Source organism: Urocampus carinirostris, chromosome 6 (assembly GCF_059441175.1).
Source record: "Urocampus carinirostris isolate Australia breed hairy pipefish chromosome 6, RoL_Ucar_1.0, whole genome shotgun sequence".
Taxonomy (NCBI): domain Eukaryota; kingdom Metazoa; phylum Chordata; class Actinopteri; order Syngnathiformes; family Syngnathidae; genus Urocampus; species Urocampus carinirostris.
In genome coordinates this window covers 23,557,145-23,577,312 of record NC_142354.1, presented here as the reverse complement: position 1 = coordinate 23,577,312, position 20,168 = coordinate 23,557,145, and the positions used below count along the sequence as shown (strand labels likewise).

The 20,168-nt window shown below is 39.7% G+C and overlaps 2 protein-coding genes across 3 annotated transcripts in view; both read left to right on the top strand.

Annotated features, from left to right (window-relative positions):
* Positions 1 to 4,417, top strand: part of grm2a (glutamate receptor, metabotropic 2a) — a 52,074-nt gene extending 47,657 nt beyond the window's left edge. For both annotated transcript variants that reach the window (XM_088338362.1, XM_088338361.1), the window contains exons 5-6: positions 3,746 to 3,923; positions 3,999 to 4,417. In XM_088338362.1, the coding sequence (XP_088194488.1) occupies positions 3,746 to 3,923; positions 3,999 to 4,072 (252 nt within the window). In that variant the 3' untranslated portion in view covers positions 4,073 to 4,417. The remainder of the gene's footprint in view (positions 1 to 3,745; positions 3,924 to 3,998) is intronic.
* A 7,443-nt stretch (positions 4,418 to 11,860) lies between these two features.
* Positions 11,861 to 20,168, top strand: part of parp3 (poly (ADP-ribose) polymerase family, member 3) — a 10,447-nt gene continuing 2,139 nt past the window's right edge. The window contains exons 1-9 of the mRNA XM_088338360.1: positions 11,861 to 12,086; positions 12,290 to 12,494; positions 12,572 to 12,697; positions 18,478 to 18,657; positions 18,786 to 18,924; positions 19,250 to 19,473; positions 19,556 to 19,792; positions 19,860 to 20,037; positions 20,124 to 20,168. The exon at positions 20,124 to 20,168 is cut by the window's right edge and continues 99 nt beyond it. Of these exons, the coding sequence (XP_088194486.1) occupies positions 12,306 to 12,494; positions 12,572 to 12,697; positions 18,478 to 18,657; positions 18,786 to 18,924; positions 19,250 to 19,473; positions 19,556 to 19,792; positions 19,860 to 20,037; positions 20,124 to 20,168 (1,318 nt within the window). The 5' untranslated portion in view covers positions 11,861 to 12,086; positions 12,290 to 12,305. The remainder of the gene's footprint in view (positions 12,087 to 12,289; positions 12,495 to 12,571; positions 12,698 to 18,477; positions 18,658 to 18,785; positions 18,925 to 19,249; positions 19,474 to 19,555; positions 19,793 to 19,859; positions 20,038 to 20,123) is intronic.

Sequence of the window (20,168 nt, the reverse complement as noted above, 5' to 3'; positions counted from 1 at the left end):
GTAAAATTTAAACCTAATAATAAATTTGATTTACCACAAGTAACCACCAATTAAAGTACAAATGATTAATGTAAAAGACAATAATAATCCTTATCTATTTTAGCAGGCTTTCCCAACACACCTCTTAAGAAAAGGTACTGGGTGTTTCCACATCATCATAATGATTTATGATTCAAAAGTCAGTAAAAATAAAAGCACAAAACAGAGATAATAAAGGCACCAAGGGCCAAAGTCAGGACAGTCATGATCGCTCAGAATACACAGCATGACGTCAAGGATAAAATGCCACTTACAAATTTAAAAAACAAAACAAAACATCCACTTTGATGGTAATCTTGCTTGTTGGTATGATTTTCACATACACATTTTTTTTTAACTGTTTGATTCCTTTGAGACCGCAATTAAATATTTAAATTTAATAACATTTCACAACATACACATACACAAAGCCTTTATATATAATGAGGTATAACTTCTGTCGTAGCATATAAACAATTGACACATGATTATTTCTATATGGTGAGCTGTAATCTTCAGAGACATGCCCCCCATGGAATTTGAGCAAAATCCCCTACGCGATAAGGTGTAAAGTAGTCCATTTTAAATGAATATCCATGTAAACCAAATATACAGACAGTCAGGGGAAATAGTGACTGGAGTTGTTAGGGTATTTGCCCCCCCTGGGATCAAAACACATCTAACCATTGGGGAGATGTAACTCTGGTCTCCCTTGACACGATGGCCTGTGGAGAAACAAAGAGAAGACAGGCAGGACGGCTAGGGCAGAGAGGGGACTGGATGTCCCATGTGTCCCAGTTCACTGTTAAGTGGAATGGAGTGTAAAAGACAAGAATACTGAGTCCCAGCTGTGCCCTCTGTCCTGGGACTCGACTGATATTCACCAGATGAAGCCTTTGTACTGCCCTTACTGGCAACTTGGGGAACTTGCAGCCTAAGCGTACACACTAGAACTCTCCTTTGACCGATAAATTATGAGTGGAGCATAGTCAGTTGTATTCACATATTACTTGTGTTTCCCGAGTTTAATACCCTTTCTCAAATTTTCGTCACACCCGGATGCAAATCTCCAGCGGGCGGATACATTTGACGGCGGTCTGTCATGAAATGTTAACATAAATTAAATACAATCCACTGAGCCATGAATAGCTCATCTGATTATCATATGAAATATTGAAGATGTTCTCCGGGGCCCCGAGGGAAAAAGGTCTCCCCGCGTGTGCCAGGCTTGGTCATCTCATCTTGGCGGCAAACACAACTGATTAAACAGCCACAGCTTCTGACGGCTTCAGCCAACGTGACAGGCAGAAGCACCGACGTGCTGCAGAAGTGCCCTCAAACGGAGTTTCAATATGGCTCGACTCGTTTTACTCTTAATGGGGATATAAAAACCAAAAAAAGATCAGCTCTTGCTTTGCCAAACTAGAATGGGTTTTGATTGTGTAATTTATTACTTTAAAACATTTTAGTTCTGAAGGCACATGGTAGAAAAAATATTCCGACAGGGGCCAGTTTGGCAAATTAAGGGCATGGAAAGTGTGCTTTAGCTGGAGGGTTGGAGGTCTTTTCGGAGGCTCACAATTAAATAATTATTTAGGGATTTAAGGTTTGAGTGTACAATCATTACTGAGGGTTTCTCCCTCAGTAATTTTTCCTTCACTGAGATGTATTTTCTTGTAGTGTTTATCAACTGCACTTGTAGAAACAAACAAAAAACTACAACAAGTTTTTCCACTCATGCAGACTGTAAAGTGGCAAAAATAACACAAAAACTCAGATTAAAAATATTGATTAAATGGTTTAAAAATCTTTCTTCTTTTTATTTTTTATGACAATATATACCTGAATATGGGGATTTTGCAGTCAGATTTCATAACTCTAATAGAAAGGAGCTAAAGGTTCTTTAAACTTTTTTTATTTTGTATTTTTGTATAGCCTCAAACCAAACGTCTGTGACTTTTAGTTCGAGTAAAATAACTGTTGTGATCTTGCTGTGGACCCAAACACATGAAGGGGCTTAAAAACAAATGGAATTTATTAACTAGATCATCAACAAACTAACAAACGAACGGTCAAAAATAACAATAAAACTGTCAGAACCATAAACAAAAAAAGCAAACCTCGCGAGTGAATTGTCTGTCTCTGTGTGCCCTGCGACTGACTGGCAACCACTGCCCAAAGAAGGCTGTGATGGGCTCCAGCACCCCCGCAACCCGACTGAGGATAACTAGTGCAGATAATGGATAATGGATATTTAGAGATGGCCTGATCCAATCCACCGGATCAGAATCACATTTGATAAAGGCCTCTCTTAAAAGAAAATGGATTGGTAGTTATTGTTTTAATAAAAAAAAAAAAAATCAGATCCAGCCCCCCCCCGCGACCCTAATGAGGATAGGCGGTACGGCTGATGAGATGAGATGAGATGAGATCCAATTTATATACTCAAAATTGGCATAAAATGATCAACGGATCCACATGGAAACAGTATCGTCATAGGTATCAGATTGGATCCAGCATTGTAAAACCATTCCTAATTTCTAATGCGTATTTTTGTAGTCTATCCATTATCTGCACCGCTTATCCTCAGTAGGGTCGCTATCTCCAGGCAGTGGGCAGGGGACACCCTGAACTGGTTGCCAGCCAGTCGCAGGGCACACGGAGACAACTCACTCGCTCATTCACACCTAGGGACAATTTGGAGCTACCAATTAATCTGACATGTATGTTTTTGGAATGTGGGAGGAACCCGGAGTTCCCGGAGGAAACCCACGCAAGTCCTTGGAAAACATGCAAACTCCACAAAGGAAGGTTTGACCCTATGATCCCAAAATCCAATAAGAAAAAACATCCATTTACCTTTTTTCAACCAACATCTCCCCTATAATACAATATTTTTTGTATTTACCAGAACATTTTCGTTTATGTTTTGACATTGTTGCCTTGAGGTTTGTCGATATTCTTCCAAGTGTGTGCCACCTTTCATAAAAGCCCTTTTCCTCCTAAAGCTTTCCAACAAAAAAAGGGAGAAGAGGAAAAGAAAGCAACAATGTGCCATGATTGATCCAGCAAACAGCTGCTCTTAAAAATATAATCATGCTTTCAAAGGTGTGAAACTGCAATCTCTTCGCTATACATGATGTTCTTTATTCTCCAGTAGGAGACATTTTAAAAAGAAGGTGACCACAAAAGTACATTTCTTGTCATGTCCCTTTCCTATGCAAGACCTTTGAATTATTCAAGGCACGAAGAATTCCAACTCAGTACAGTATGCGGATATATTGGAAGTGGAGTTCATTTACTTTTTCCCCTCCTGATTGTAAAGATATTGTGATTGATTGGATGAAAAGCAGGAATATACAATGTCAATGCATCCATCCGTTGTCTGCACCAGTTATCCTCAGTAGGGTCGCGGGGGACCTGGAGCCCATGCCAGCTATCTTAGGGCAGTGGGCAGGGGACACCGTGAACTGGTTGCCAGCCAGTCGCAGGACACACAGGGACAGACAACTAACTCACTCATTCACACCTAAGGACAATTTAGACCAGTCAATTAACCTGGAATGCATGTTTTTGGAATGTGGGACGAAACCGGAGTGCCCGGGAGAAAACCCCCGCAGGCACACAAAGCCGCTTTGTTAGCCAACGTCACATCACTGATGACCATCACTGAAGGCCTAGGTGTGAAATACATGGCCCGAAGTTGAATTGGACCTCGTGTTTGCAGGTGCAGACCACAACAATGTGCATTTCGGTCAGTCTGAGCGGGTCGGTTGTCCTGGGCTGCCTCTTTGCTCCTAAGGTCCACATCATCCTTTTCCAGCCGCAGAAGAATGTCAGCACGATCAGGGTGGCCACCACTCGCTTCAGCGTCACCACAGGCCCTGGTTCTAGTTTCTCCCAAGGTATTTGCGTGCTAGAAAGTCACATCAACCGCATCGACTCCTCTTTTATTTTTGTATTGAATCCTTTTTCTGCAGCCTCAGCGTCCAATGTGGTTCCTACTGTGTGTAACGGGCGAGAGGTGGTGGACTCCACAACGTCGTCCTTGTGAAGATCAGCCCAATATTCCTGCCAAGTGTTGTAAACACAATTATATAACCACTAGTCCTCAAACCGGTGTCTCAGATATTACAGAGGACCCTGGTCCTGACTTTGTTGTCCTCAGAGTGGTGTGAGTACAATGTCGCAATTATTTCCTTCTCTTTTTTCAATCGAGAATGAATTACAAAGTGAAGTAATGCCAATAATGGTTCCATAGAGTATTGAACTTGTTTTTACTTCAACGATGATAGTGAGTCGTTTAAATGTATTATATAAGGGATGTTTTTCATGTAGATTTTGGTGAAGAGTTTGTGCTTTATTGTAATTTATGTAAATAAAATGTGTTTTTTATTAATATCATCATTTACTGGTGGTCTGTTAGAATACATCGTGAACATTCATTGTTTTAAGGCAAATGTTGGTTTTCTCTTTGTTTCTGAACACATTTCAGCAATTAGATAGGCGAACAAATGTGGACATTTATCAATCATTGCCAATGTTTACTTTTAGTTTCCCTCAAATTATTTACATAAGTGTTGGACAGCTCACATGTTTGTGGTAAAAAGATTATTGGAATTATTAAGACTGTGTTTTTTTTTTTTATATATAGTACTTATTTTGGTGCCAACTTGGTGCCTATTGTCCTTTCATGTGTCTGCAACAAAAATAGTACATAACACTACAAAACTAATAATAATAATGATAATAATTTCCTTTGTATTGTCATTCTTTTTTGTACAGAACGAAATGTCGATACACCTGACCCGTTGTAGCGAGCCGATGCAGCCGCAGCCAGCAGAGGGCGCTGCCATTTACCAATGTTATAAGTCTTAGGTATGACTCGGCAGAGGCGCGAACCAGCGACCTCCCAGTCTCAAAGCGGGCGCCCTACCATTAGTGCTTAAAAACAGGGTCTAACATATTATTTTGTCTTAATACGAAAGAAATACGATAAAAATACTACTGCAGTAATACTATGATACAAAATTACTATTACAGAAAACGTACAACAGAAAAACTACAAACATACAACTACAGTAGTAGCAAAAAACGCCTTAAGGAATACGACAAAGATACTAATATGGCAATACTTCAAAATACTTATGCAGACAACCCCCCAAAATAGCACCACATGTATACCATAATACAAAAATACTACTACAGAAATATTACGACAGAAATATTACAAAATAAAACTACAGTAATACTGCAAACACACTGCAGATATACTACAAAAAATATACGATGGAAATACTACAAAAATACTGCTGTTGAAATACTATAAACTACTAAAAATTAAAAGTAGTGTAATGCTTTAAAAATACTACAAATTTACTCCAAAAATCTGACAACAGATATGCTACAAAAATACCACAAACCACAACTCGAGTAATACTACAAAAATACCATGGATATACTACAAAAATAAAATTGCAGTAATACGACAGCTATACTACAACATTATGACTACAGAAATAAGACTACAGTAATACTACAGATAAATTACAAAATACTAGAAAAATACTACTGCAGAAAATATTACGATGCCGTGCTAGGAATCAAATGGACTGAACCATTTCAAATCTGTGGAGTATCGCCAACAATGCGTTGTTCACAGTTTTGTTTTGTTTAACCTTTTTTCATTTTTTAATTATCTAGCGTTATTTATCATCTTTTAGCCTATTTAATAGGGCAAAGTGAGTTTTATCATTTTGGGGGTTCCTGGGTTGAATTTGGGGGTGCTTAAGGAAAAAAAAACGGACTGGTTACGCCCATGTAGCTGACAAGATGGACAGTTCTGACGATTGTGGATTTGGCTTATTTTCTGCAAAAACATTAGTTCTTCAAGGTAGTACAATACCACATTTTATGATAAAACACAGATATTGAACATTATTTTTGTGCTAATAAAGTCCTCGAGTTACATCCAAAAGGCGCATGACTCAGTTGTGATTTAGAAAAAAAAGTAACACTGCCATCTGGTGTTAATATCAATGTAATTTAATTGGTGTGAACTTAAGGGTTGTGTCTTCTTTAGATATTATTACCTCTGAAAAGAGCCAGAGTTAAAATATAGGTGGTCATTGAATCATTTTTTAAAAAAAAGAATAGATATTTGACTTAGGAAAATACAAAAATTTTAGCTATATTTGTACTGTATAAACATTTATTCAGTTACACTGTTTAGAGAAATGACTTTTCTTCCTTTGCGTCTTTATTCAGAATCTAGTCAAGTCAAGTCACATTTATTTATATAGCCCTTAATCACAAAAATGTCTCAAAGGACTGCACAGGATTACAATTACAAAATTACACAATTACCTGATCTTAAACCAGCATGCGGGCAAGGAACAACTCAAAAACCTCAGTGTGAGGAGAAAAGAGAAACCTTGAGAAAGGACCTCACATGTGGTAATCCCCCTTCCAGGATTGACCAGGGTGAATTACAATTAGCATTACTGTACACATAATAGTAAACATTAGGTAAGATGTTGAAAATGTCCGGAAAGTACATGACATCAACGACGCCCCCAGCCTGCAAACCAGTCCAGAAAGTCTATGACGGCCACGACGCTGCCTCCCGTCTCTGCCAGCTGGTAAATGCAGGGGTTGACATGCTGCAGGTCAGACGCTGGTCCGCTGACCCATCCCAAATCATCCTTCTCCTTCGTATCAGCCAGGCAGACGTCGGAAAAAGACAGGACAAAACAGAATATGAGGTGGGCATCAATCATACGCTTTGGAATAGAAGTGTGTCTTAAGCCTTGATTTAAAAACTTCCGTCAGATCTTATCTCCAGAGGCAGGGCATTCCATAACACCGGGCCCGGATGGAAAACGCTCTCGAGCCTGCAGACTTCTTGGCTCTCGGAGTCACAAGTAGACCGGCATTTTCCGAGTGCAGACTCCGTGCAGGATCATAGGTGGAAATCAAATCGGAGAGATAAGAGGGTGCAAGCCCATGCAAACATTTATATGTTAATAAGAGAACCTTAAAGTCACATCTTAAATGGACTGGGAGCCAGTGCAAGTTGGCCAATACAGGAGTAATATGCTCAAACTTTTTGGTCCTAGTCAAAAGTCTAGCTGCCGCATTCTGAACCAGCTGCAAACTTTTAATGCTTGACATCGGGATACCAGAAAGCAATACATTATAGTAATCAAGCCGAGAAGTAATAAACGCATGAATTAAAACCTCTGCATCTGATTGGGACAGCATCGAACGAATCTTCGCGAAACAAACACTGGAGTTGAGCAGTTCCGCTGAGGTTTTAAACAAATAGAGTATTCTTGTAAATGTGAGGTTCCGATCATGGTTTCAAAAGTGCGCTGCCAAAATAGCTGACAATCACTTTTATACTAAGAGGGTAGGGTATGACCAAAACAAAACTTTCTACTTGACACCAGCTTTTTGCCTCGACCGGCTTCAGTAAGTACTGACACAACTCAAGGCCTGTTCCTAACTGCAAACTAAAAGCACAACTTGAAAAACAACACTTGAAACAATGTAGAGAGTATATTTGAATATTCCAACAACAGCAAAATATCCATGCTTCGACCTCTAAACGCTGATTTGGGTAAGTTTACCGGCCGCCATTGAAGCGTGCGTTACTTCTTTTCCTTCTCCTCCTTTTAGGTAGGCGATTGTGGCTTTCGGTTGTATGTCGCAGTTGGTATATCATTGTCTCGAATAACTAGATAGCTCCCCGTTAGTGCCGAAAACTTCCTGATCTGTTTCATCCGGGTCAGCCCCAGTAAGCAGCACACTGTGTTGTTTGCTAGCCTGTTGCGTTCACTGTTTTTATTACTTAACTTAAAAAACAGTTATTATTGTGGATGTCAAGACCAGAATGGAAACAGGACCCAATTGCATTACGTTTCTCACAAGTTTTATTAAAGGAAAGAGGAAGGGCTGCGCCCACGATCCGGCGTTCGCGAGGCGCGGGAAGCAAGTCGCTCTCGTACTCAGCTTGTGATACAAACACGGAAGTGGATCTTCCGTAGCGAGCGATGGCGGTGTCAAGGACAGAAAAACAGGTCCATAGCAGGAGACAAGAGAGCAAAAATGTGGTCGGGTCAGAAACGGGTCGTAAGCCGGGACGGGAGAGCAGACTTGGTCGGGATCAAAAATGGGTCGGTAGTCAGGACGGGAGAGCAGAAGTGGTCAGAATCAAAACGGGTCATAGCCGGAGACAGACGGGAGCAAAATCGGGACAGGTGGGAGTCAGGGTCGAAAAAGCTTGCCTCGTGTTAACTGAGGTTTGCAGACAGACTGACAAAAGGGGACAGACAGGAGTGGGTTTGAATAGGGACTGGGAGCCAATCAGAGTATGAGGCAGTTGGCGCCAAAGGAACGGGCACAGGGGACTCACATCGGTAATCATGACAGTTGATGTTGATATAATAACACTATGGAATATGTTGGTCTTGAGAGGAATGGGCCCCAACAGGCTATACTTGCCCAAGACACACCACAGGAAATGGTGCCCCTACGATCCTTATGCAACCAACCAACCAACTCACTTAGAGAGGAACATTTGGGAATAATGGCTAGGAAGCAATAGGCGGAACTAATGTGCTTGTGTTGGGAGGCAACCAAGGGTGTTAACGGTAACCCACATTCCCAGAGACAGTATGTTGTGAGATGCCGACAAGCTTTAATATATGAAAAAACTGCATAAAAATATGTACTCGTCTCGTGAGTCTTAGTCATACAGACAATGTATGGAACATTGTGACAGGCCAGCTTAACCGTTATTTACCGAGGCTGCGGCTACCTTTCGTTGATTGGTCCAGGTTAGGCCCCGTTAGCTTATTGCTGTACCATTACTGCATCCACCTTGCATCAAAACGCCAAGGCATTCTAAAAAAACTTTCCAAAACATGGTTGAACGCACTCTTAACCTCATCGAGTAATTAACATGCAAACAAATACAAGTCAAGTCCTGTTTTTTTGTATAGCCCTTAAACACAGAGTCATGAAGGGTTTCACAGACCTTTTTTTTCTTTTTCTATTTCTTTATCTTTGTTTTCTTTCTGTTTCCCGCTTTCGCTCGTTTTCTTTTTTTTCTCTCGCTTTCTTTTCTTTCTGTCTTTCTCGTTTTTGTTTTTCTTTTTCTCCCTCACTCTTTCCTTTCCTCTTTTTCTCTACCCAATCAAAGTTCTGAATAAACGTTGTTTATTTTAAATCAAACTACTCTACGGTCAAATAATAATTGCAGTCATCAATGTAAACTGTCTCTTTAGCCAATCAGAATAGAATAGAATAGATTAGAATGGAATAGAATAGAATATACCTTTATTGTCATTGTTACAAAATGGGTTAACATATTGTGACAACGAAATTGGGCATGACACTCCAGGTTCACACATTCACAGTGAGGTAAAAAGCCAAGAAGATAAAGGAACAGAGAAGATAAGGTTGTAAAACAAGGAGGATAAGGCTATAGTTATAATTTACATGATATTTACAACACAGACATAATGCAAGCGAGATTATACTGTACTAGAAGCGTCTTAGGAAACATATATGACCTGACCTCTGAATGACCTCAACAAATTCTTTGGAAGGTTCGAGGCACAAAACGGCACCCCTGCAGCGAAAGCGGTTCCAAATCAGGACGAAAGAGCACTCCACCTGGACTCATCTGACGTGAGGAAGACCCTGAGAAGGGTCAACACAAGGAAGGCTCCAGGCCCGGACAACATTCCGGGGCGGGTACTTAGGGAGTGCGCCGATCAGCTGGCTTGTGTACTAACAGACATTTTCAACACCTCGCTAGACCAAGCCAAAGTACCATCATGCTTCAAATTTGCCAACATCATCCCAGTGCCAAAGAAACCCCAGATCTTATCACTCAACGATTACCGGCCCGTTGCACTGACTCCTATCATAATGAAGTGCTTTGAGAGACTGGTTAAAGAGCACATCACCTCCAGTCTCCCCTCCTCATTCGACCCCTTTCAGTTTGCCTACAGGACAAACCGCTCCACCAGGGATGCCATCTCCTCTGCGCTTCACCTGAGCCTGACACATCTAGAGGAGAAGAACACCCATGTGCGGATGCTGTTCCTGGACTTCAGTTCAGCATTCAACACCATCATCCCACAACATCTGGTAGACAAGATGAGACTCCTGGGTTTCAACACCCCCCTGCGGAACTGGCTGCTGGACTTCCTCTGTGACAGACCCCAATCAGTGCGGATAGGTCAGAACAGTTCAGATGTCATCTACCTCAGCACGGGCTCCCCCCAAGGCTGCGTCCTAAGCCCCTTGCTGTTCACCTTGATGACACACGACTGCGTCCCTAGGTCCGCCACAAACCACATCGTGAAGTATGCTGACGACACAACAGTGGTGGGCCTCATCAGGGATGACAACGACCTGGCCTACAGAGAGGAGGTGGAGCAGTTGGTGGGCTGGTGCAGGGACAACAGCCTGGTCCTGAATGTCGACAAAACTAAAGAGATCATTGTCGACTTTAGAAAAAACCAGCCCAACCATGCCCCACTTTGCATCAACAACAAGGCTGTGGAGGTTGTCAGCAGTATCAAGTTCCTAGGGGTGCACATTACAAACAAACTCACCTGGTCCGTAAACACTGCATCACTGGTTAAGAGGGCACAGCAGCGCCTGTACTTCCTGCGGAGGATGAGGAGAGCCCACCTGCCCCCACCCTCCCTCATTACATTCTACAGGGGCACCATAGAGAGTATCCTGACCAGCTGTATCTCTGTGTGGTGTGGAGGCTGCAGCGCTACCGACTGGGGTAGTGTGAGGAGGGTAACGAGGACAGCAGAGAAAATAATCGGGACTACACTTCCCTCCATTCAGGACATTGGCCAGAAGCACTGCCTATCCCATGCAAAAAACATTACCGGGGACCCCTCTCACCCCCATCATGGACTGTTCACTCTGCTAGCCTCTGGGAAGAGGTACTGCAGTGTGCGGTGCAGGACCACCAGGCTCCGCAATAGTCTAGTCCCCCTGGCCATTAGACTGTTAAATGGTCAATCTAACATATAGTTAACTTAAATCTAAACGGCTGCTAATCTGACTTTTGCACTACTGGCAGTTTTTTTTATAGCTTGCCACTCCTTGCACATTGCTCTCTGCACTATTGTAATTACAGCGTTATTGTTACAGTGTTAATGTTACTGTGTACCTGACTTGTTAACCTGACTGCCCATATTGCACATCTGGTTAGCTACTCTTCTTGCACTATCGGCACTATGGTAAAATACTACACGTAGCCAAAATACAATACCACATTATTTATATCTGTACATTCAAGGAAACTGTTGGGGGTCAGATGCATCGACATTTCGTTCTGTATACACGTGTACTAGAATGACAATAAAGTAGATCTGAATCTGAATCTGAATCTGAATATAAACATTAAATGTGAGGTGGGATTCGACCCAGAGCTTCATAAATGCAAGATTCACGCATTTTATATGATATAGGAAGCACAGTTTGACTGTGGCTGATCTATGACTGGCTTGCTAATGTCACAGCTCGACCAGACATGCAGTCCTCAAAATGTATTTTCTCGGAAAATAATCGGAATGCACCAAGCCGGATGGGCGACACCAGGCTGCACATGCCCAAGTCACACCGCAGGAAATGGTGCCCCTACCAACCACCATATACATACGTTTTTTCACAATAGCTATGTTGTATTTTCTCACACTTTGCACGTGTAAGAATTTGGGAATACCTTTAAAACGAATGGAAATATGCACAGAAACAATTAACAGAGCGCCCACCAGGAGGCGCTGCGGGCCCAAATGTTTGCTCTGTTTACGTCCCAGAATGACGACACGGCGGCATGGAAGAGGAAAAAGCTCGAATGGAGTCTAGTCCCGCCTCTTCCTGACACACTGTCAAGGAAAACTTCCCCTAAAACACCTTCAAGACTGCACAGTCATCTTGGGGATTTTTTTATTCATTCATTTTTGCGTGTGTCCTTCACCCTAAACAACCCGCACTGTTTACCGTGTGACTCCATTCCACGTTAAAAGGTGAGTTCCTGGCGCCATCATGGCCAATGCAAATAATTATCATTAAAACACACAGAATATCAAAAAGGGACTCGTATGTAATGTACGTTACACGCTCTATAATAACGTCATTAGTAACGGTGGTGCTAAAGGGGACATGTCCGAACATGCCCGGACATCTCGGCTACTTTAGCACAACTTTGCTTTTTTGTATGTCCGTTCAGGGACATTATTATCATCATGCCAAGAAAGAGAGGTTCTGCTACTGCCTCCAAAGCGGGTGGCAAGAAAATAAAGGAAGAAGAACCCGAAGTAACGAAGCCCAAAGATGCATTTACTTCTACCAAGGAAGCCCTTCTGGCCGCCGGGCCGCAAATGAAAGGCAGGAAGAAGGTGGACGAACACTGCAGCCTGTCATGCAGTGGGGAGGTAGAGACTCGAGTCAAGGCCCATTTTTATGACCAATCAATCAAATACATCCCATTTATTGTTCTACTTTCCTGCAGGTGCACGAAGACTATGACTGCATGCTCAATCAGACAAATATTGGGATGAACAATAATAAGTTTTATGTCATTCAAGTCATTAAAGCAGCCAAGAAATACTACTCATGGAACAGATGGGGCAGAGTGGTAAGTTTTGTAATGAAGACCTGCTGGACATTAATAATAATGATAATACATTTTGTCAAAAGTGCCATTCAGGACCCCCAAGGTTGCTGTACACGGAATATAAAACTAGATCAAAACTAGAATAAAAAAAACAAGCAATATAAACAAAAAACTGAGAACAGTTACAAAGGGAGGGATGAGTTTTAGGCATGTGAGGCAAGTTTATTACGGGTTGGCAAGTCGGAAGATATCGTTTTTGAGTGTGTAATTAAAGATGGACTGCGAAGCAGAATTTCAAGGGTCAGATGGTAATGAATTCCAGAACTGTAGCTGACCAGTGATGTCATTTTAATTTTTTTTTTAGGAAATTTGATTTTCAAGTGCGGCTCAGTGGTTAGCGGGTGTGCGGCACAGTTCTGAGTTCATGAGATCGAACCTCACTGTGTGGAGTTTGCATGTTTTCCCTGTGCTTGCGTGGGTTTCCTCTCACATTCCAAAAATATGCATGTCAGGTTTATTGACCGGGCCAAATTGTCCCTAGGTGTGAATGAGCAAGTGAGTTATCTGTCCCTGTGTGCCCTGCGATTGGCTGGCAACCAGTTGAGGGTGTCCCCTGCCACTGCCCAAAGATAGCTGGGATGGGCTCCAGCACCCCCGCGACTCTACTGAGGATAAGCGGTGCAGATAATGGATGGATGGATGATTTTTAATTGGTATGGCATTGGTATTTTACATGATTAGTGTTGTATAATACATGATCAATTCTCCCAAAAATATTTAAAAAAAAATAGCGTATCATTTAAATATCTAAATCAATCACTGCCCTAATTACAACCTGGTAATAATATAACAGTAACATGCTAGCAACATAGTAATAACACAATATTGTATTATTTCAGAAATGCATATTAAAATGGTAGCCCTTTGAGACAATCACTGACAAAAAGGAGCTCTCGGCATCAAAAATGTTGGGCCCCTCTAGCCATAAAAAATGTTGGGATCAGAATTCGTGTTTTGTGTGTTTAATAGTTGTGCTGGTATGTTGTCTGTCAGATCCAAAGGCCTACACAATAAAAGTATGGATTTGAGGTGCAACAACTACCTAATTTATGTACAACTACTCAACTATCATGTTAATCAAGGACAATTTTTATACCATCGATTAATTTCTCTTGATACCTTGGGGTATTGGTTCAGGGTAGAAACGCCTAGTGATAGTTGAACACCACCTGATGATATCCTCTGGTTGAAGGTTAGAGTCACTTTTTGAGTGACTGAAAGATACTATAGCACTGATTTGTAGTGCATTTCATAGCATAAAATTGGCCAGACTATATGTGTTTGTGTTGTTTTCTTCTTCTAAATCATTGACTGTTTTTGGGTCTCTTCAAAAAGGATTATTTTAAATGCTGACTTCAGCAATTTGATTTTTTTTTAATTTAAAAAAACTGTGAAAATGTTATTACCCATAATCTGAAAAGGTATGGGCTAAACCCATAAATAGATTTTTATGATATTATGCTTTCTGCATTAATATCATATTAATTGTGGCATCCTTACTATTGTCGAAACTGGCATTATCCCAGTAGTAAATCCATCCATTATCTGCACCGCTTATCCTCAGTAGGGTTGCAGGGGTGCTGGACCCCATCCCAGTTATCTTCGGGCAGTGGGCAGGGGACACCCTGAACTGGTTGCCAGCCAGTCGCAGGGCACACAGAGACAGACAACTCACTCGCTCATTCACACCTAGGGACAATTTGGACCGGCCAATTAACCTGACATGCATGTTTTTTTCTGGAAAGTGGGAGGAAACCAAAGTGCCTGGATGAAACCCACGCAACCACGGGGAGAACATGCAAACTCCATACAGGAGTTTCGATCTCATGACCTCAGAACTGTGCCGCACACGCGCTAACCACTGCGCCGCCGTGCTTCCCTAAATACCATAAATATCAAAAAACGGTACAAATGCCACTGAAAAAAACGATCATATTTGAGTGAGGCTTCATTAGCGAGTTAGTCAAAATTAGCACAAACTCAAGGGTTTTAATCAGTTAATTTAGAGACATGGATAAGATCATATTTGGTTTCTGTGTATATTTACAAATTTAAGCACTATTCTTCAAAGAGCAAAATGTATTAATAAATGCAGACGTTTTTCATGTTATCCTAAAATTGATTACCTGGACCTGTCATAGGGTTACATATGTCCCAAATTGATCAGCATGCAAATATGTGATGTAGTGAGTGAATGTGCACTAACGTTACACTCACTAGTATTGGTGACTACTTTATATTTTCAGTTAAGTACTTAAGTATGAAAAAAGTTGTAATTTTAAAATGGTAACGATGCATTATTTGTTATAACAGGAGCAAAGTGTATTTCAGTAGGTTGACAATAATGCAAGTTTTAATACATAATGTGTCACACTTCTCGGGTCCCTTAAACGCCGCGGTCATAGGCACACCATTTCCTGTGTTCAATCTTAGGAGGTACAGCCTGGCGGCCCCTATCTCTTTCCAAGACGTCTTTTGGGGTAGGGTTTTTGCTACTCTACATAATATAGATAGTACTGGTTTCCATAGTTACCAGTAGCATGACAAGCATCCTGACTCCGCCCTGCTTTATTCCTGGACCCTGGCTATTTCAGCTGAAAATGAAAATCTCCATTCTGATCCCTGAATCTGGAAACCTTCACAAACTGGGCTGAAAAAACATATTCAACTATAAGCGCCAAAACACTATTCATTTGTGGAGATTTCAACATCGATCTAATGAATCCAAACAAACATAAAAACATTGATGACCATATTGATATGATGTACAGTATGAGTTTGTACCCAACTATATTAAGGCCTACTAGATTCACTTCACACAGTGCAACACTCATTGACAATATATTTACAAATAATATGGAATTTACAAACGTCAGCGGATTACTGGTTTGTGATATATCTGATCACCTACAAGTATTTACAGTGTATGATGAAAAGGTTACTAGACAAGAATCAATTAAGGATTATGTTTACAAACGAGTTAGAACTGAAGAGACTATTATATCACTCTATGATGACTTAGTTAAACAAAACTGGAATGCTATATATGGTACAGATGATGTGGATCGTGCGTTTGACATATTTTTGGAAATATTCACCTACAAGTATAACAAAAATTGCCCAATGAGACAAACTAATATTAAGAATAAATCTGTAAACCATCCATGGATAACTAAGGGTTTACATAATGCTTGTTAGAAAAAAAACACCTTATATAGAAAATGTATTAAACTAAGAACTGAGGAAGCCGAATCCCGATATAAAACGTATAAAAACAAATTGACAGGAATATTAAGAGCAAGCAAGAAATTATACTATACCAATTTATTACATCATAACAAAAGTAATAAGAACAGCGAAAATTATAATTTAAATCAAGTTGTGGAGAATTTCAATAGTTATTTTGTAAATGTTGGACCAGAGCTTGCTGCAAATATCCCAGAGTGCAGTGGTAAACAATTTGAGTCACTGATAAAAATGAACTCCAAGACCATGTTTTTATCTGGGGTTACGGAATCTGAAATCTTAGACGTGGTTAACAACTGTAAAAACAAAACGTCTATGGATTGTTTTGACATCAATATGGTACTAATTAAGCAAATTATAAATACCATTGTAAAACCATTGACCTACATCTGTAATCTATCATTTCTAAAAGGCAAATTTCCAAATCAAATGAAAATAGCAAAAGTTATACCAATATACAAAAATGGAAACAAGCACATTTTTACAAACTATAGACCGGTATCTCTGCTTCCTCAGTTCTCTAAAATATTAGAGAGACTTTACAATAATAGACTAGAACAATTTGTAGATAAATATAAATTGATTAATGAAAGTCAATATGGTTTTAGAGCAAACAGATCAGCAACAATGGCAATTATTGATGCAGTAGAAGAAATCACCCATAGTTATAGAAAAGAAGAGATACGCAGTCGGGGTATTTATTGACTTAAAAAAAGCATTTTATACCATTAATCATAATATACTATTAAAAAAACTGGAAAGATATGGCATCAGGGGAGTGGCTTTGCAATGGATTAAAAATCATTTGACGGGGAGGAAGCAATATGTAAAAATGGGAGCGTTTTCATCTGAATATTTGGACATCTGTTGTGGAGTACCACAGGGTTCTATCCTGGGACCAAAGTTATTTAATTTATATATTAACGATATTTTTAATGTTTCAAAACTATTGAAAATAGTAATATTTGCAGACGACACTAACATTTTCTATTCAAATGATAACTATATTGATTTGGTAACCCGTATTAATCGTGAACTAATTAACCTAAAAGTATGGATGGATATAAATAAATTATCTTTAAATTTAAATAAAACCAAAGTAATATTCTTTGGTAATTGTAAGGCAAATCAAGATTTAGAAGTAAAAATGGATGGTGTCGCAATAGACATTGTATCAGAAATTAAGTTTTTAGGGGTCGTAATAGACAATAAATTAAGTTGGAAAACACATCAGACACATACAAACTAAGGTATCTAAAAGCATTTCAATAATTAATAAAGCCAAATTTCTTTTAAATTATAATGCATTGTATTTATTATATTGTTCTCTCGTTCTGCCATATTTAACATATTGTGCAGAAGTCTAGGGCAATAATTACAAAAGTTCACTACAGCCCCTTTTTATCCTTCAAAAACGTGCAATAAGAACCATACACAGGGAAGGATATCGGGATCATACCAATATTTTATTCATGCAGTCCAAATTATTAAAATTGGATGATTTAATACAATTTTTCACTTCACAACTGTTATTTAAGGTCAACAAAAACATAGTGCCAGAAAACATACAAAAATTATTCACTCGGAAATAGGGAAATTATAACTTGAGGGGCTGTGGTGAATTCAAAATCCCAAAGGTGAGAACCACCAGGAAAAGAATGTGTGTGTCTGTTTGTGGAGTCAGACTTTGGAATAATTTGCAAAATGATATCAAACAATGTCCAACTATCCATGTGTTCAAATTTAAATACAAAAAAACATTACTGGAGAAATACTGGGATGAAGAAAATGGGATATGAGGGAGATTGGAAATACTGCATTTCAAACTATGGTTAACTTGTTGTTATTGTTGCTATTATATCAGAACTGTTATTATAAGTATTGTGTTTATTTTTGTTTTTATTATCACTGGTGCCGCAGTGACATTATGCGCATTAGGACATTGAGGGATGGGTATTGCAAAGATTAGTGTATTAAATATGTGATTATTGTAACTATTATAATTATTGATATCTGACCTATGTAATAAGTATATCCATGAGATTTTGTTGTATTGGACACAAGAGGAGCTATCTATAAAATGTATTTAATAGGGAAGATAAAGGGGTAGGGAAAATAAGCAACTGCTTCTGACTACCCCTTTTCGAACATGTTATGTGACATTATTCTGTTGTTGACTCATTGTTTTTGTCCTGTTTTTATTTTTATGTTCGAAATAAAAGTTTTCATTCATTCATCTGATTCAGATACAGCACCTTCATCATCTGGTCGGTGTTGTTTTTTGTGTAAAGCGTCATCATACTCTTCAGAAATGACCTGGACTTTGGCATATTTATTTTTCTAGAAATATTTTTGCAGTGATACAATGATTTTACAATGATAATATTTTATTCTCCTCAGTTTCCACTTAGAAGCCCACTACTGTACTGTGTATATAAATATTTATGCAGGTAAATGTGTATGCAATTATTGTAACTATCACAATCTTTCTTCAGGGTGAAGTGGGACAATCCAAGTTGTGTCCGTTTTCTGACGCTGAAGGTGCCATAAAGGACTTTGAAAAAAAGTTTAAAGACAAGACAAAGAACAACTGGAGCGATCGCCTGAATTTTGTGTCACACTCTGGAAAATACACTCTGATTGAGGTGGATGGAGAACAAGATGCAGAGGTTAAGGTAATATTATTCGTTTTAAGTAAATGTACTGACATTAAAATGTTAAACCTTATCAATGAGCAACTGTTAGAGCGTTTTACACAAAATTGATGCATCAGCTTTTGCAAAAACCCTGTCTCATTTGACAGGTGGACAGTGTTGATGGAGCAACCGTTAAGGGGCCTAAAAACTTCCTACCTTGCACACTTGATCCTGCTACACAGTCGCTCATCAAGCTTATTTTCAGCAATGACATGTTCAAGGAGGCCATGGAATGTATGAACTTAGGTGGGTGTAACTTTGTGCATGGACCGGTTCGGGCACTCCAGTTGTTAGTTTCAGTAAACACACTACCAAGCTGTTAAATAGAATGTTTATATAGCTGACCTTTAGTGTGAACAGTAAAGTCAGATTTTTTTGCCACATTTTTTTGTCATCATGTCCCAATATTGAATCATCCTCTGGTTCCTCATGTATTCATGAGTTTTCAATTTGATTAAGAATGTTATGCCTAAAGCATCAATCATGAGTCCAATTAATCATTCACCCAACCACTGTTTAGTAACGCTTGCAATTACTTGTATTTGCGGATTTCCAATCTGTTGATCTATAGACATCAAGAAGATGCCTCTGGGTAAGCTCAGTAAACTTCAGATTGCAAAGGGCTTTGAGGTGTTGGAAGAAATAGAAGCGGCCTTAAATCAGAAGAATGGCAAAAAAAGAATAGAAGACCTTTCCTCCAAGTTCTTTACAACAATCCCACATAACTTCGGGCGCAATAGACCACCTCCCATTGACCAAAAGGAAATTGTGGAACAGAAGAAAGAGATGCTGATGGTAATTCTTAATATTATTTTGTAGTTCTTTTTTCAAGTCTCCTTTATTTCTAATTCAGATGGTTTCTCCCTTGGTTGGGTAGGTTTTGGCGGATATTGAACTCACCCAAACCCTGAAATCAGAAACGGAGAATGCACAGAAAGAGATTGAGACGGTTCCTGACCTGCTTGACCAAGACTACAATTCACTCAAATGCAATCTTACTCTGATGGATAAATCCACAGAAACATTCAAAATCATACAAAAATATCTAAAGGAAACACAGGGTTACCGTAAGCCAAAAATTGTCAACGTTTGGGAAGTTGACAGGCAGACTGAGGTAACATTTGCTTTTGAGGAATTCATACAAAAATTGAGAAAATATTTATTTTCTTGCCACATCGCAGGGGACGCGATTTCAAGAGTACGATGCATTGGAGAACCGCCGTCTACTGTGGCATGGCACAAACATCGCAGTTGTGGCCGCCATACTGAAGAGCGGCCTGCGGATCATGCCCCATTCAGGGGGTCGTGTTGGTCGGGGTATCTATTTTGCGTCAGAAAATGCCAAGTCTGCATGTTACGGTAAGAAAAAAAATAGATACCGATGAGGCACGATCACATCTGAAAAATTGGTAACATTGACAAATTGGTACTTATCTCTTTTCTAGTGCGCACATCTAAGAATACAGGGGTGATGTTTTTGAGTGAAGTCG